Source organism: Pinus tabuliformis, chromosome J, assembly GCF_031772625.1.
Source record: "Pinus tabuliformis cultivar Carrire ecotype Pingquan chromosome J, CPIR1, whole genome shotgun sequence".
NCBI classification, from domain to species: domain Eukaryota; kingdom Viridiplantae; phylum Streptophyta; class Pinopsida; order Pinales; family Pinaceae; genus Pinus; species Pinus tabuliformis.
This window is the reverse complement of record NC_142295.1, coordinates 165,968,504-165,987,332: the sequence shown is the minus strand read 5'-3', so window position 1 is coordinate 165,987,332 and position 18,829 is coordinate 165,968,504. Positions and strand designations below refer to the sequence as shown.

At 39.5% G+C, this 18,829-nt stretch overlaps 1 protein-coding gene across 1 annotated transcript in view; it reads left to right on the top strand.

Annotated features, from left to right (window-relative positions):
* Positions 1-18,829, top strand: part of LOC149226197 (DNA damage-binding protein 1-like) — a 229,211-nt gene that overhangs the window by 162,063 nt on the left and 48,319 nt on the right. The window contains 4 exon segments of the mRNA XM_089377428.1: positions 8,739-8,847; positions 10,945-11,145; positions 11,254-11,469; positions 12,888-12,998. Of these exon segments, the coding sequence (XP_089233554.1) occupies positions 8,739-8,847; positions 10,945-11,145; positions 11,254-11,469; positions 12,888-12,998 (637 nt within the window).

Genomic DNA, 18,829 nt, shown 5'->3' with positions numbered 1-18,829 from the left:
GGTCCTTGACCTCGTCAAGGATGATGCTCTTGGCCCTCGCCATTTCCTCCTCATACTTATCGTTCTCAACTGGGTCAACTGGGATTGCTATCATTTTCAAGGTGAAGTCCTTGAGACGATTCTTGTCTAGTACGGACAAGATTCTGGCCTTCTAGACTACGAAGTTTGAGGTTCCCTCTAGTCTGTCCTGATGTCTTACCCCGTTCACTGCCATTTCGCTACTCCTCTACATCCCTCCTGGAAGTTCTCAGTGTGACTCCCTTTGAGCCTCGATTTCCCTCCTGCAAACCCCTCTGCCAATGTCGAGATGCCCCCACTCCGATTGTTAGTGCAACTGCACCACTGATCTAGATTTCTTGGCTAGAAATCCTCGGCAACAACTCCCTCCTCCTTGGTCTTACCCTGTTAGGTACTCTTCTGATCACAATACCCCACCAGCTTCACTCCACAACTTACCCACAACCTCCTATGCCTTAGCAAACTAAAGATTAGAGCTTCTAGGCTCTGCGCAATCACGACACCAACAAAATCCGCACCTCTTGGCTGCGGGCGTCATTCCTTCTTGACTGAGAAAGATGACTGGGCATTGCGTAGGTCAAGTCTTCTCCTTTCTGTCACTGCGCTAATCCTTCTCTCGGCTCAAACATGATGACGCAGGCACTGCGTCACCCTTTCCTTGCTGCTTTTCCACTAGGAACAAAATTTGTCACTAGGGACAACTGTTTCTATTACTGCTGCTCCGCTGGGCTGATGCCCTCAGTTCTCCTGTGATCTGCAACCACGCTCTGATACCATGTTGGAATTTCTAAGTCTAATTGTTAGAAATCCTTCATGTACTTTCTGATTTATTTCTGCCTACTTGTTTTGTTTAATTAACAAGTTATTTACCATGTAAATACTGAAAATAAATACAAGTACATGCTCAACACATTACAGATCATCAACTGAAGGAAAAACAAGCACACAAGTGACACCGTTGTTTTTGGACCAATGTCCCCGGAAAAACCCAATGCGGGAAAACTAGTGCAGCTATTTGAGGGTTTTATTATTAAGCAGTTTCAGAATACAATCTGGGTGCCAAACCGGCTCACCCAACAGAGAATGATCTCGGTAATAGTACCTCTCAGTCGGAGACAGATATTCCGGCTAAAACCCCAGATGAACAATCCCACAACTCTCAGCTCCAATTTTCCCCACGAAATCTCCAGCGTTTGCCTCTCTGGCCCAGCGTCACCCCAACTCGCCCTGTGTCAGCCTTTGGAGGCACTGCGTTAGCCACTAGAGCCTCTGCGTCACCCACGCTGGCTCTCTCTGTCATTGCGTACCTCTTGGCTGCCTCTGCATGGGCCCTGACTGGCTCTGCGTGGACTGTAGCTAGCTCTGCGTCCCTCTCTCCCAACTTCTGCGCTGATGCTCCCAGTACCCTCTCTGCTTCTGTATTCACTGCCCCTCAGCTGCAACTCTGATCACTCCTTCGATTTCCTCAACAAGATCTGCCCCAGAAAATCAAATTCTCGATCAACTCGGTGTGTTCTCCAAGTGACCCTCAAGCCGCCTTTTATACTTTTCTCGTCGACAATTCAACGGCTGAGATTAAGTCCCTAATCAACGGCTAAGATTAACTCTGGCTTGATCCATGACTTTTGGACCCTTCTAACACAATTTTATATTAATTCACATTAATATTTTATTTTCCCTAAGTTTAGACTTAGGGACTCCATTAACAATATTAATTATTTTAATATCTCCCAAATTGTTTAAAATCTGCCCAAACCATTTCTGGGTATTGGAGATCTCATGTGCTTTAATAAATTCTTGTAGGCACCGACCTACTTACAAAGCTTGTATGTAGCAACCTACTAGAGACACCAATTTCTAAGCATCAACTCAACAAGGTATTGTGTAGCCACCAACCTATTGGAGACACCAATCTCCTTGGCTAAGGACCAACTTAGCAAGATCTGTATAGGCACCAACCTAAGGTCTTCATACATAGAGTAATTTTGACTTTGGTTCATACTTGTGCATTTCATAGCGTCATCATACCCTTAAACTTTCATGCTCTAGTGCCTCTCCTCACTTCATCCCCAAGCATATCTTCAAACCCTAGTCAAATTTAGCCCTCATGCCCCAATAAACCTCATTCACTAGAATATAATCCTAGACTAATGAAGTTCACAGCATCACAATCCCATAACAACACACCTCACAACATCGTAGATCATAGTCCTTCATAGCACACCCTTAACACACCAAGAAAACTCATTAGATTCCTCTTGCGCACCTTTAAATGCCAAGAATACTCCTCTTGCGCACCTTTAAATGCCAAGAATACCTCTCAGCTCCTCTTGTGCACCTCAAATCCCTTTTGCGCACTTGTATATGATCTCCTTGCTTGGATAATTCTCAAATGTGCTATCTATCCTTTATTTATAGTGTTAATGTGTTCACTTATGGGGTCGTCTTGTAAAAACTCGTTGAGTTGACCTGTACTTTCTGGCTGGGCCGTCCTAACAGTCTTTCATATCTTCTCATTCCTATGGAGTTTAAGAGAGTGCAATATATTGTTGGAAAGGTCTTGGAATAAGCTTTTGAACCATGTATCCTAAGCTCCCAATTGAGCTAGGTCTTTACAGTAGAAAGGCTTTGAAAGATAGGGTATCCAAACTGGGCATCAAAAGTAAAACAATATTTCCAACAATTTCCATCTTGCAATTTTTATCTTGGCAATCTGTAGTTTTATTGTCTTTGACATCAATGACAAGAATATGTCCAACAATGTTAGTGTAATGGTGAACATTATTCAAATTTCATGGTGGAAGTCAAATTTGAATCAAAATTTCATTGTTGCTGAATTCAAACATATATAGTGTTACACAGTATATAAGTAATACAATAAAATATAAGAACAAATTAATATAATATATAATATATAAACAAAATTAGAGTCATGTGACTCTACACTTGTGTTTATAACATTCACTTGCACTGTATTTCCATCGTCAATCGTTGTTGATATTTCAAATATATACAATTGTATTTTGTGTGCAATTATTCTATGTTCCTGGTATGCTTTAATTCTATAGGGCTGTAACACATTAAATAACATGCTTGGAGAAAGATTTAAAGTTTGCACCTCCCGCTTACAAGAGAAAATCCTTTACCATTTGGCCATAAGGTGATCCCTTCTGTTAATTTTCTATAAATATTTTGAAGGTAATGAATACTAGTGAATACGTCTGGATGTTTACTAATTATTTGCTACTTCTTCCCTCATTTCATTTCATTTATGCAGAATATGGATTGACGAGGCTTCGTGTAGTAAGCTGCATATAACTGGATTTTGAGAAGTAAAGTTCAAAAGTAGACTGGATTTTTCTTTAATGATAGAATTTAGTCGTCGTCATTCCCTCCTGATTTCTTCTGTTTTATTTTTTTTACAATTGTAATTGGCCTAAATCATAGTTACACTTATCATCAAAATTTAAAATATCGTGATTTTTTTCTGAATGTATCACTGGTCAAAGAAAAATATTCCCCCACTGATGCCAACGATTCTTTATAACCTGTTTTTTGGTCTTTTACCCTCATTTGGATAAACAGAGATAGGGGATTGAGCTCTGAGGAGTTTGTCATCCTGTTAATTACTGGTACTATTAAATTTCTAAAGTGAAAGTCGACATTCTCCTTTATCATTCCTTTTCTATCCTTCTACTTAATTTTACTCAAATTTTTAAGCTTACAATTAATTGTTTCGGAATGTTTGAGAGTGGTTCCAAACTCATTGAACTTCATATGGGGAAAGTATAATTTCATATCTCATTTAGAATGCAGCATGTTGAGAAATCAGTAGGGGCAGCAGTTAGTGTGATTTCTCTTTCTTGGTAATTGCTTGTGAAGTTATGTTGGCTTCTTATTACCTTATTATATTCTGTTCATCAAGCAATTACCAAAACCATAAACTATTAAAATCAGAAGATGTAGGCTCCAAGCTAGGGCAAAACTCCTCCAAGGGGAAAGCCCAGAAAATCGTCTCTTCTTATAGAATCAGATCAAATGATAAATCCAAAACCCAAACAACAAGACCAAGACCTCCAACAAGACCCAAGTGAGCCCTCCTCCCAAACTCTTCCAGCAAGTCAAAACCTTCTAGACTAGCCCTAGCTTCAGAATTTCAGTCCTGCAGTGAATCTGTAACTTTTGGCCCCTGCAGCAGCTTCATAATTTCACACGTGTGAGAGATCTAGGTGAGATTTTAGGGCATAAACTTCTATTTTCTCTTCTTTCTCTCTTGCTTTTTTGCTCCTCTTAAATTTCGCTATTCTTTTCTTGGAGATCGAACTTGCTTGTGTGGTACTTCAAATGAAGTCAAACTGTCTCTATATATACACATCTAGGAGGTCGAATTACCCCTTCCAGGGCTGACTTGATGAGGTAGGGCCGACTTGGTCTTGTGGGCTCAAAAATTACATTTTTGGCTCAAATAAAATTCTTTTTCCAGTTTCTTTTCAAATTCCAAATGGGACTTGACTCCAAGACAATATTTTGACTTATGCCAAATATATTTTTGACTCAATAAACCATAGAAGCATGAAGAACATCCTTGACCTAGATGACAAATCAATTTGAGCATGAATCCCATGCTTGAAAAATAATATATATTTTTTCTTCCTTTTGATCTTTTACATAACATATATAATGACATAAGTACAATAGCAATTATGAAGACCGAACCTAGTTACATTTTCTAACACAACAAACTTGAAGTTTTAAGATTTCAAGATTTACGAGATTGTAGCATTTCCACTAGGTTTCATCATGAATGATGAGGGTATAGGATTGACATTTAATTAAAAGCGCCAAACCCTCTATGTACCTTGATAATGGTGGTGCTGATAGTTGAGCTGCTGTGTCATGAACATAGTAAATACTAAAAATGTACTCTTCACCCGAGTAGATTTATTGATTAGGCATATTAAGCTTTTTCTACCTTATTTTAATGCTTGGATTGTGGAGTTTCATCAAATTTGAAGGGTGTTGATTGAATTTGTTGGATGATTGAGGTAGAGGCAAAGGCTAGAGGAGGGGACAAAGGCTGCTACTAATGATAAGGATCCCAATGTTGGTAATGACTTTGATGATGTTGTTATTTGTTGTGGCATGATGTTTTTTTAGACTATAGGCCTTTTAGGCCCTCAATATCAACATATTTCATTTTGGATATGTATCACAACTCATGCTTGGTGCCATTTTGTTATATTCTTCCTTAGGACTTACTGCTATATACATGATCAAACTTTGCATATTTGGTTTCTAATGGTTTGGATCTGTGTGTGTGTGTGTCTATACACACAGACACACACACACACAACATCACATGGTCAGGTTCGATTTCAAGTTTGACAATAGTAAACTCTGATTCGAGTTTGAATTTCTTAATGAAATTCGAATGAGGTATATGCACATTGTAATATACCTAAATATTTGTTCATTTATATAACTTAAATAAAATTATTTATAAATTATATATTTAATTCATAACTCAGGAAAAGTACAATAATTAAAGTAAATTAATTATTGTGGACTATTGAGTTATTTTCTTAAGATAAATAATTTAATTATTTAAGTGTGTGAAAATTCTATTACTGCAGCAACTGATTTATTTTACCTACTTATTTTCCAATAAGTTATTTACGAATTCCCTTTAGTAAATATTAAAATAAATTCTACTGCAGATATCACACCATTATGCAGAAACAAATACATGAACAAGAATCAAACACATCAACACAATTATTTTTGGACAATTGTCCCCGGAAAAACCCAACGTGGGAAAACCGGTGCAGTAGAGGAGGATTTTATTAATCAGCTTTTCTTTAGTACAACTAGGGTGCCAAACTGGCTTACCTAATAGAGATAACCACACGACAATATTACCATAAAATCCTCCGACGCTTGCCCTAGGCTCAATGTCAGTCCAGCTAGCCTCTGCGTCAGCACTCTACCTCACCGCGTCAGCACTTGGCCTCTCTGCATCGCCCACACAGGTCTTCCAGTCACTATGCAATCCAGTTGCCTTTGCGTCTTTCTGATTGGCTCCGCATTTGGCTCTCTGTACTCTGCACTGGTCCTCCAACACTATCCCTGCCTCTCTGTTATGTACTCATTGCCTGTCACTGCAATCCAGACCTCTAGTTCAAATTTTTGAGCAAACCCTGCTCCAGAAATCGAACTGACTGGTCTCCCTTAGTATATCTCCAACTGACCCTCAAGCCCCCTCTTATACTTTTCTTGTTGATGAATCAACGACCGAGATTAAGTCCCTAATCAATGGCTAAGATTAAAATAGCCTTGATCTTCATCGCTTAGAAGCTTCTCATTTTTATTTTCCTAAGTTTATACTTAGGAACTCATTAAAAATATTAATTATTTTAATAACTCCTCATCTGGATGGAATTTTCCAAAACGATTTCGGGGACTTGGAGATCTCATGTGCTTTAGCCTCTCCACCAATTTTCATGGCTAGAGCACATCCGATGCTACCCCAAATCAACAAAGTGACTTCAAAATAATCTCAAACTTTCATCTCCAAGATGGTCCTAGAAGGGAGATTGGGGGTAGGGATATGGACTCAATGAATATTTTAAAGGAAGCCTAGCGAGGAGGTGAAGACACACGAAGAGCACAAGTTGTGTGAGTGAGTCATCATTTAGAGAAAACGATTTTCTCTAAGTGTAAGTGGCTCAGTGGACCAGTGCGCAAAGAAGGAGAAGTGCGAGTGGGTTTGTGCGAATCTAGGAGGGATGAGTAAGAGGAGATTACGGGGCGGAGTTATCATAGGGAGATTGAATTTATTTGGAGGAGGCTGAGTTGTTGGAGGGCCAAGTTTTCCCGAGTGCGCACAAATGGCATGCAAGGAGGGCACAAGTTGAGTTGCTGGCAGAGTAGTTGGGTCGAGTTATCAAGGTCGGTTTCATCTGGAGGTTAGTTTCCTTGAGGCTAAGTTATCTTGTGCCAAATTCATTTTGAGGGAGTTGTGTTACAAGTTTTGGGGTTTTGTATTTTTCCTTGTATCTCTACGGGCCGAAAAACCCTGATTTTCCAGATAATGAAATGATGGATGTTGTTTTGGGTGATTTATTTTACAATGTGTGATTGATCCCTCTGTTTAATTTCATTGCATATATTTAGTTTTATAAGTTAAAAATACCAGTGATTTTTTTCAGGGATTTAGAAATTATTTTGGTAAATAAATAAATTGTTGGGGATAAATTAAATTGCCGTGAGAAAATAAATCTGGTGGGTATTAAAATTTTAACAATTAGTACTAAGCAAAATAGACTCTAGTAGATACTGAAATTTGAAGATTGGAATAGTAAATTGATATAACTAAAACTCAAAAATAGTAAAGAGTGACGAGTGAAAGAGTCAGTCTAAGGTACATAGAGGGCTTGTTGTTCTTGATTAAATACTAATTTCATACCCTCATACATGACAAAATCCAAACATAGAGGGCTTGGTGCTCTTGATTAAATACTAATTTCATACCCTCGTACATGACAAAATCCAATGGAAACATTGCAATCTCTCCAATCTTGAAATCCTGAAAAACTGTTAAGTTTGTTGGGTTTTGAGTGAGATCTAAAATTCTACTTTCTTCAAATGAAATCTAATGAGGTCAAAACCACTCAAAAACATCCAGAGTCATTTCATGGTAATGTAAAAATAAGTAAAAGGATAGAATTCAAAATTACCATTAATTACATAGCATTAATAGGGCCCTAGGGTTGAATATTAAGCTTCCTCACTCATAAATCATTATTTTCAAGCAAAATTAAAGGGGGGCGCCTAGCCCTTTCTGGGGGGTGGCCGCGGGGGGGGGGGGGGGTGTTCCCATAAGCACCCCTTTTGGGGAAACATGCCCCCCACACTGGGGACACGTTTCGGGGGGGGGGGGGGGTGTTCCCATAAGCACCCCTTTTGGGGAAACACGCCCCCCACACTGGGGACACGTTTCCCCCTACGTCTTGCCAAATGAGGGACCTGGGAAACATTTCCCCCTACGTCTTGCCAAATGGGAACCGTGGGGAAACATTTCCCCAAGTGTCCTCCGGTGTCTCCCCATCCCAAGTGTGTGGGAAGCGTGAGGTGCATGCACCCCACCCTGGGGGACGCGCCACCATGGAACACTGAATATCATTGGCCTAAATATATTTTTCATGGCAAATTTATCAAGCCCTTCCTCACTTCATGTACGTTAAATGCTAATTTAGTTTCGTTAACTGTTTTGTGTCACTTGAGAAAATTCACATAATGTTGTGTTGAAATTGAATTTGTACACTAATTAAGTATGGTATCTTAAAATATTCTCTGATAACAGACAAGTGTTAATCTGTGGAGCCGCCATAATAAATTTATGTTTAGGTAAATTTAATAAACCTAGACAGTAAATTATTAGTGTTTTATAAACATATCAGCACACTCGAGAAGCTTGATTAGATATTTCCTTTCTCCAGCATTGTTTTAATAAATTCCTTACTAAATTTGCTAATTTTCTTTATTATTTTGTTTCCAGCTTCAATAATTATTTGGAGTATTACATATTCTTAATCTCTAGTGTAACCATGGTTGGGAAAATGCTCTACTGGTGTTTTATTTTTCTCACTGTGAGTCACAGACCTAATCTTTACACAAGCGTCCTTTTTTATTTCTACTCATGCAGTTTATCTCTTCTACAGGGTTACTGGTCTCAAGGTAGAATTGTTGGGGGAGACATCTGCTGCTTCAACCATTTCTTATTTAGATAATGGCTGTGTGTATGTAGGGTCGAGCTATGGAGATTCACAGGTAATTTGTGCCTATATATTCTAACATTGAGTTTGATGTAGATGAAAGCCATTTACTGATTGCCACATTTTCCAAAAGTTTGTTGAAGCTAAATAAACATCAAAACATTCAAGATTCACAATGTTGTATGGGTTGCCCAACTAGTGATACAGGATGACAAAAAGGAAAAGTTCCCACACACTGTTATATAATCCCGTCTTTTTCATTTATAAAATAATAATATACAGGCACTATTGAACACCTATTAGTTTTAAATTCATAAATGTCATATGCTTTTTTCTTTAGAAAATGTTTGTTGTAAATCACAAATCTTTATTGTTTATGTTGGTACACCTGGTTGAACAAATGATATCTAACACATAAAATTAGAAACCTAATCAGAATTGCTTAACAACTAAATTTTGGTTGAAGTGCTATATGCCCAGGGAAAAAGGGTATTCACTTCCTTTAGAAGGTAGAATGAGTAGATAAGGATTCAGATCTGAGTCTAGCTGTAACTTATTAAGTTTGGCTAGCCTGGCTGAACCCATGGTAAATTCTCTAGATACGTACATCAAATCTAACCTCAGTATTCATTTTCACCATATGATTGTGCTAATCTCGTGGAACCCACAATAAACGTTTGAGACACCTGCAGGCTGCAGTGCTAACTTCTGTAATCATTGTCTTCACACCTCTGTAATCATTCTCTTCACATGGTTGGTGTTAACACACACGTAAAATGGGATCTCTTTGTTGGAAGCTTAGCTATTACATGTGCAAGATATCTCTCCAAGTTGTATGGGTTATTGTTTCTCCTCTTCAACTGCACCTCTATCAGCTGCATTCACATTCCTGACAACTGCTTATTTTACAAAGGGAAATTGTCGTACTGCTGCACCTTGGAGCTTAGAAAGTTTTTATCCATGCTACAAGCGTACACCCAGTTCTGGACATGCACCCATGCAACATGTTGTCAGATTTCGTTATATGCACTTTAATTGAGTCATTTGTACCCCAATTATGCATGTACCAGATGCAATGAATGCTGCCAGGTTCTGAGCTTCAAAATTTCTTGCATTTTGAACAGATGCCAATGTATTGGATAGCAGTTATGCAGCGTACTACTTTGAAATCCACATGCATTATGCATTACCAAGTATGGTGACAATCACCAAGTCCCATTAGTACTAATCAAGCCCAGTAAATGCCATGCCAAGTACGACATGTTCTTTTTGCCGTGATATAAATTGTTTTCTGCAACTTCTGTATCTCCAATGTTTTGCTTGTTAGCCTGATGCCTGGATGATCCTTATCAACCTAAACAATACAACTGCAAAACAATAATGAGCAATAACAGTGTCAAAGAGAAATGCATCAGTATTGCAGGACTCATCGAATCAGTCTTTCATCCAAGCCCTTCAACATTATAATAGATCATACAGTGTAACTTATGAAAAGTTTTATTCCTTTTATTGGTCAAATACATTGTCTCCTTTTCACTCTAAGGTAGCAGTTGGTTTTACTCCACAATGCATCGTCCATTTTCTTCCTTGTATGTGTTTTATATTAGCCACTGAAATGTCAAAATTTTCTGATAGGCTAATCTGTTGCCTATATGGCATATCTATTTAAGAGTTAGTGCTTCATGGATGATTCAAGGAAAATGTAATATATATTAGTGAAAATTTCTTTGTAATAGCCCTCCTTCCTAAAATCCATCTAGTTTGCCACCATTTTTGGTTCCTAATTATCATGAAATGGTTTTTGTAAAGATAATGGCAGCCATTTTTCAGACATTAATATAATTATATTATCTTATCTTAAGCTCCGATTCATGAAAAAATCGTTTGATATTTCTTTTAAATAAATAATGCTCTTTACAAAGCTGTTTGCATCTATTTAATGTCTGAAATTTAATACATAGATTTGTCTTATGACATTTCTTTTAATGTATTATCATGCCAATTGAGTTTAATGTGATCATTGCTGAGGTTTTGTGTTTCATTGTTCTTTATATTATACTCTTTTTAAAGTTTCTTAGTTTCTCCTGAGCAATGCTTTTCTCTAGGGATTTTTGTGAAGTTCTGATCATTATCTTCTGTTTGTGTTCTTCAGCTTATAAAACTGCATCTCCAACCTGATAATAGAGGTCAATATGTGGAAGTTTTGCAAAGATTTGTAAACCTTGGTCCCATAGTGGACTTCTGTGTTGTTGACCTTGAGAGACAAGGTCAGGGTCAAGTAGTAACTTGTTCTGGAGCATTCAAGGATGGTTCTCTTCGTATAGTCCGAAATGGGATTGGAATCAATGAGCAGGTTTTCTATATGTTCTACGCTGATTCTACACAATCTTCATGTTGTCATTTTCATCATATTTTGAGATGCTAGTATTATTGATGTTGATTGTTTCCACTTGCTTTGCAGGCATCTGCAGAGCTTCCAGGCATAAAGGGAATTTGGTCATTAAGATCTTCAACTGTCGACATGTTTGACACTTTTTTGGTTGTGAGCTTTGTTAGTGAGACTCGTATACTTGCAATGAACTCAGAGGATGAATTGGAAGAAACAGAAATAGAAGGATTTGTTTCTGATGCACAGTCCTTATTTTGTCAAGATGCCATTCACGACCAGCTTGTGCAGGTATGCTTGTAAATGGATAAAATGTGGGCTATATTTATGTCCTGTTAAGAGTAACAGAAAGTGACTCTTGTAAATTTAAATCTTGATTACCATGTTGTTATAAAGAAACCCTGTTCAGAATCCATGATAATCAACCCACTTCAAAATCCATGATAATCATTATTTAGCTTGGATTGCATTTATTCATAATGGGGACTGCTCTTTAAGGTTGACCATTTTTAATATACCTACATTTCAGTTTTTGCTTTCTTTGTCCATATGCTTATTTGCTCTTGCTACTGGATTACACAGAAGTGCTTGACATTAATGAATTAATTGATGAATTAATGCAAGCACATAGGTAAAATATTTGATTGGCTACAAGAAAGCACTTATGGCAATAATATATGGGGACACAGTGTAAGAGTGCTCAACTGAGATGCTATCTAAGATGTTAGCTAATCAAAGATGTTGGTCATGGGTGATGACTTTCAAAAGTCGGGGCATAATTGGCTGACATTTATGAAAGCATTTAAAAGTATTAGTTGTGCATGTAATCCATAACATTTGCTTACTAGCATAAATACTTCCTGGAATTGTTCTTTCAATGTGTAGGGCATGAAAACAATGGCCTGACCAATTTATTTCAGTGCCTATAACTTGCTCACACAATATTGAAATCTGGCCCATAACAAGAAGCTTCTAATTTGTTTTCACTTTTCACTGAGAATTGCATTGATATACTTGCCTTGCCTTATCATTTTATGAATCCTTCTTGGAAGATAAATGACAATGACTCAGCTGAGAGTGCTGGGAGTATGGATCACCAATTTGGACTTTGCCCTTGCCATTTCCATCTAAATATGTTTATTCTGTTTATTTAAGCATAGATAGGGTGTAATAAAATATTTTGTGATCACCATTATGCTTTCTGGCCCAAGCTAGAGACTTTTTTTTATCACTGATTGGATCCATATAGACTTGTGGCTAGTTTGTTTATGATGTGCTATATGCATGCTGGTGTAGTGTGATTAGACAGCTCAACAGTGGTATGCTCTGACTTGCAGAATGTTGACAACATACTACTCTAGGAAAAGCCCCGATATTGTATTATTTAACATGTAATTTTTAGCAGGTCTATGGTCATAATGATTGACTATGTTGAATGCGAGCTCTATTTGCTAATTTGTCCAGGAGAGATCACATATTTTCAACTGTAGTTTACTTTCATGTTCCCCTTATCCACAAAATAAAATATGAAAATGAACTGAACTGTTCTAAGATAAACTTGGCTTTAATGATAAGTTCTTACATAATATTGGAGATTATTTGAAAGCAATAGAGTAAATTATCTGTTTTTTCCCCAAGAAAACTGGGTTGATGTACCAATGCTAGCTGTCTATGATGTGCCAATTTGACTGTATTCACTCTTTTGACAGGTAACGGCCAGTTCTGTGAGACTAGTAAGTGCAGCATCTCGGAAGCTATTGACCGATTGGCGAGTACCCACTGGATTTTCTATAATTGTAGCAACTGCTAATGCTACACAGGTTTTCTCGTTCCCAGTTCTTTCAATTTATGCTTTAACATTGTTTGATAATGCCTAGATGCTTTAGGATATATTTTGTTCCCATTATTCTAAATTCTATTGTAGACAAATGTTCTTCCTAGTTCCTACTTTGACATTGGGCTGGTCAAGTGTGGTTAGTAGTTTTTCAAATGCAAGCTGTTTCCTTGCCCTTTTGATACCATGTAAATGTGTTGATTTGGGGTAGCATCGGATGTGTTCTAGCCACGGAATTTGGTGGAGAGGTTGGGGCACATGAGATATCCAATACCCATAAAGGGTTTGGGAAAATTCTAAACATTTCAGGAAATATTAAAATAATTAATATTTTTAATGGAGTCCCTAAGTCTAAATTTAGGGAAAATAAAATATTAATGGGAATTAATATGAAACTGTGTTAGAATGGTCCAAAAGACATGGATCAAGCCAGATCTAATCTTAGCCATTGATTAGGGACTTAATTTCGGCCATTCATATGTCAACAGGAAAAGTATAAGAGGAGGCATGAGGGTCGTTGTCATTTGGAGAATACACCAGAGTGATTAGTCATTCTATTCTCTAAAGCGGGGTTTGGTAAGAGAGATAGAATTAGTGATCAGGAGTTGCAGTTGAGGGGCATTGAGTACAGAGAAACAGAGAGACAGAGATAGTATCGGGAGAACAACAAGTAGCCAGAGAGAGTGACGCAGTAGCGGCCAGGGCTCATATAGGGCCACGCAAAGGCAGCATGGAGTTGCGCAGAACCTCAAAGAGGCCAGTGTTGTTGACACAGAGGGCCAAAAGGTTGACGTAGACCCATTTAGGGTGGATGCAGGGCCAACGTTGGGCAGAGAGGGGCTGACGCAGTCCAGAAAGGGCAGACGCTGGGGTTTCTAGGGCAGATTGGAGCTGAGGAGCTACCGGAAGGATTATCTTGGGTTTCAGCCAGGAGATTTGCCTCAAACTGAGAGGTGTTACTGCCAAGGAAATTCTCTGTTGGGTAGGCTAGTTTCGACACCAAGATTGTACTCTGATATTGCTTAATAAGAAAACCCTCAGATAGCTGCACCAATTTTCCCACATTGGGTTTTTCTGGGGACATTGGTCCAAAAATAATGGTGTCATATCGCGTGATTGCTTCTGTTTCTTTCAGTTGCTGATCCATAATATGTTGAGCATGCACTAGTGTTTATTTTCAGTATTTACATTGTAAATAACTTGTTAAGTAACGAAACAAGTAGGTAAGAATAAATCAGATAAAGTGCATGGAGGGTTTTTAACTAAGTAGACTTAGAAACTTCAACATGGTATCAGAGGGTGACTGCAGATCACAGGAGGACTGAGGACATCAGCCGAGCAGAGCAATAGTAGTAGAAAACAACCGTCCCGAGGTGACAAAAGCTGTTTCTAGCAGAGCAGCAACAAGGGAAGTATGACGGAGTGCCTGCATCATCAAGGGTGAGCTGGGAAGAGGCAGTGTAGAGGCTAAGGAAGGCAAAGGGAGCCTCATGCAGAGCCACGCAGAAGCTGGGAGGGCTGACGCAGTTTTCTGAGGAGGCCGAGTTGCTGGTGCCGGGATTGCGTAGAGCTTAGGACCTCTCAACTTCAGGTTGCTGGGGTTTAGAACGTTGTGCGAATATTGCAGAGTGGAGCTGGTGAGGTACTGTAGTCAGAATAGTACCTGACAGAGCAAGGCCAAGAGGAGGGAGTTGCTACCGAGGGTTTCTAGCTGAGGAACCGGGATCAATGGTGCGGTTGCACAAGACGATCAGAGCAGGGGGTATCTCGACAGTGGCAGAAGGATTTCTAGGAGGGAAATTGGGACTAAGAGGGAGTCTAGAAGAGAACTTCCAAACGGGAAGTAGAGACCCGGAGGAGTCGAACAAAGAACTTCCAGGAGGGAAGTAGAAGAGCATCATGGCAGTACATGGAGTAAGAGACCAGGGTAGACTGGACGGAGCGTCGAACTTTGCAGTTTGGAAGGCCAAAATCTTATCCGTACTTGACAGAAATCGTGTCAAGAACTTTGCCTTGAAGGTTATAGCTATCCCAGTCAACCCCAATGATAACGACAAGTACGAGGAGGCAATGGCGAGGGCCAAGAGCATCATCCTTGACGGGGTCAAGGACCATGTAGTACCACACATTGCCGAGAAGGAAACAACATACGAGATGTGGGAGGCCCTCAATAAATTGTACCAGCATACTTCTGTGCAGAGAAGAATGCTACTTAAGAATCAATTGAGGTCGTATCAGATGAAGAAGGGAGAACCGATTGACACCTTCCTCAGAGGACTAAATGAGATTCGAGATCAGTTGGCTGCTATAGAAGCCACACCGGATCAGGAGTTGATGGTGAGGAAAGCCCTGAATATTGTCTCAGAAGACTGGGAGGTATTTGTCCAGAGTATACTGGGCAGAGGGACTCTCCCACCTTGGGACGAGATGTGGGTGGCTCTTTTCCAGGAAGAGATTAGACGACAGTCGAAGACGGGTAGCAACAACAAGGGGATCAAAGTCAAGCAGGAGGAGGAAGATGTTGCCCTAGCATTTGAGGGAAAGCAGGAGAAACGAAAGGAGAAGGATCTCTCCAAGATCAAGCGCTTCCACAGTGGGGAGCTGGGTCATTATGTGACCTGGTGTCCAAGGAAGAAGAGTAAGGGAGAGTCTTCCGAGACTAAGGCAGCGCCAACACGGGCAGAGAAGGAAGTTTTGACGCACCATTTGAGCGGAAGTGGGGAGACATCGAGCTGTAGTCAGGCGGACTATAGGTGATGAGGGGCAGGATCCTTTGAGGTACCCAGCCTCTTGGATTAGACCTTCCTATGAGAGCACCGAAGAGGAGTAGCAAGACTGGTTGAGTCAGGTAGAGATGGATGCGGATGGAGCGGTAGAGAGAGCTATAGTGTATGAGTCCTGAGAAAGCGTGAGGCTAGCAGGTTGCAGCAGTGCGAGAGGCACAGGAGTGTTGCACCAGTGCAGGATGGCACAAAGAGGTGTGCAACGGTGCGAGATGCAAGAAGTTGTTGCAGCAATGCAAAGGTCAGAGAGGGAGCACTTGTCACCGACAAAGGGAGCTTCAACATCAGTGGGTGTCTCTAGCCCAGCAGGGAGGTCAAATTGGGAGATTAGTTGCTTACTTCTCAGTAATTGAGTTGCAATGCAACAGTGGGCAACACGATGCAACATGATGAGAGGAGGTGCAGTGCGGATGCAGTGCTGGGAGAAAGGACCAGCAACAACACGGATGCAGAGGGAGCTGTCGTACAGATGCAACAGTGGCAATGGCAGAACCATGGGCAGCAATATAGGATGCAACAGTGCAGAGGATGTTGGGCAGGAAGGCCTAGCATCAGCATAGATACCGATGCCAGATGATCAGAGTAATACTCAGTGAGGAGTATTGCTAGAGCATAGTCCGTGCTAAGAGGGAGTGTTAATTTGGGGTAGCATAGGATGTGCTCTAGCCACGAAATTTGGTGGAGAGGTTGGGGCATGAGATCTCCAATACCCAGAAAGGGTTTGGGCAAATTCTAAACAGTTTAGGAGATATTAAAATAATTAATATTTTTAATGGAGTCCCTAAGTCTAAACTTAGGGAAAATAAAATATTAATGGGAATTAATATGAAATTGTGTTAGAATGGTCCAAACGACATGGATCAAGCCAGATCTAATCTTAGCCGTTGATTAGGGGTTTAATCTCATCTGTTGATATGTCAACAGGAAAAGTATAAAAGGAGGCTTAAGGGTCACTTTGAGAATACACTAGAGTGATCAGTCATTCTATTTTCTAGAGCGGGGTTTGCTAAGAGAGAGAATTAGTGATCGGGAGTTGCAGCTGAGGGGCATTGAGTACAAAGAGACAGAGAGGTAGAGATAGTACCGGAAGAACAACAAGTAACTAGATAGAGTGACGACGCAATAGCCGCCAAGTCTTGCGCAGGGCCATGCAGAGGCAGCTGGGAGTTGCGCAGAGCCTCACAGAGGCTAGCGTTGCTGACACAAAGGGCCAGAAGGCTGACGCAGACCCATTCAGGGTGGATGTAGGGCTATCGTTGGGCAGAGAGGGGTTGACGCAGTCCAGAAAGGGCAGGCGCTGGGGTTTTTGGGGCAGATTGGAGCTGAGGAGCTGCTGAAAGGATTATCTATGGTTTTAGCCAGTGGATTTGCCTCAAACTGAGAGGTATTATTGCCAAGGAAATTCTCTGTTGGGTAGGCTAGTTTCGGCACCTAGATTGTACTATGATATTGCTTAATAAGAAAACCCTTAGATTGTTGCACCAGTTTTCCCACATTGGATTTTTCCGGGGACATTGGTCCAAAAATAATGGTGTCACATGGCGTGATTGCTTCGATATCTTTCAGTTGTTAATTTGTAATATGTTGAGCATGCACTAGTGTTTATTTTCAGTATTTACATTGTAAATAACTTGTTAAAGTAACGGAACAAGTAGGTAGGAATAAATCAGATAAAGTGCATGGAGGGTTTCGAACTAAGTAGACTTAGAAACTTCAACAAAATGTTGTTTGTATCCCAGTCATTGCGTGTATTATTCATTGGCATGCACTGTTTTTCTATCTCTGATGTATGGCGTTACACATTCTTTAATTTGTTTTTCTTGGCATATATTTGATTGTGGTATCCCAGTCATTGCGTGTATTATTCATTTGGCATACACTGTTTTTCTATCTCTGATGTATGGCATGACGCATTCCTTAATATTTTTTTCTTGGCATATATTTGATTGTGGTATACATCTTTTATGTGGAGCTCTCCATGGGAGCTAGAGAATACCCAATGAGGCAGAGCAGATTCCCATTGATAACTACAAAGACTAACTGGTACAAGCATTCTAGAGTGCTAGGATTTTTATCTATTCACAGAATTACCTTGTGCATTTCATCATTAAGAACGTTCGGTCATACTAATCAAAGTTGTTAATTGTTGATACCCTTTTGTATAATTATTGTGATATGGTGGAAGATATTGTTCAGAAAAGGGTTTTCCATGTCTGTTTCAATTTTTAGTATTTTGGTTATATTTTAATACACTCTGTGCGCATGGGTTTCATTTGATATTGCTCAGCTTCTGGTTACTTGTTCACCCTACTAGATTACTTGTTTTAAAGAAGGATGATTCTTGACTTTAAACGTTCTGCATTGCTTCTGATCTATGTTGTTTTTGTTTTTTGCTTCATCGGTTAACCTTCTAGATTTCTGTTGGTTGCATGGAGCTACACAGTCACAAGTGGTACTTCAATGTCTAGCTTGTGATATTTACTTTGACATTGGGCTGGTCGATTGTGGTTAGTAGTTTATCAAATGCAAGCTGTTTCCTTGCCCTTTTGATACCATGTAAATGTTGTTTGTATCCCAGTCATTGCGTGTATTATTCATTTGGCACACTGTTTTTCTATCTCTGATGTATGGTATGCCAAATTCCTTATTGTTTTTTTCTTGGTATAGATTTGATTATGGTATACCTATTTTATGTGGAGCTCTCCATGGGAGCTAGAGAATTCCCAATGAGGCAGAGAAGATTCCCATTGATAACTACAATGACTAACTGGTACAAGCATTCTAGAGTGCTAGGATTTTTATCTATACACAGAATTACCTTGTGTATTTCATGAGTAGAAAGATTGAGAAAGACATGGATCCTGAAAAGTCTGGATATTATTACAATGAATTGAGGTCTTATCTAACGTTTTCAACTTTAGTTCTCGTCTGACTCAGCTGTTAAACATTAAGAGTTCAATCATACTATTCAAAGTTGTTAATTGTTGATACCCTTTTGTATAATTATTGTGATATGGTGGAAGGTATTGTTCAG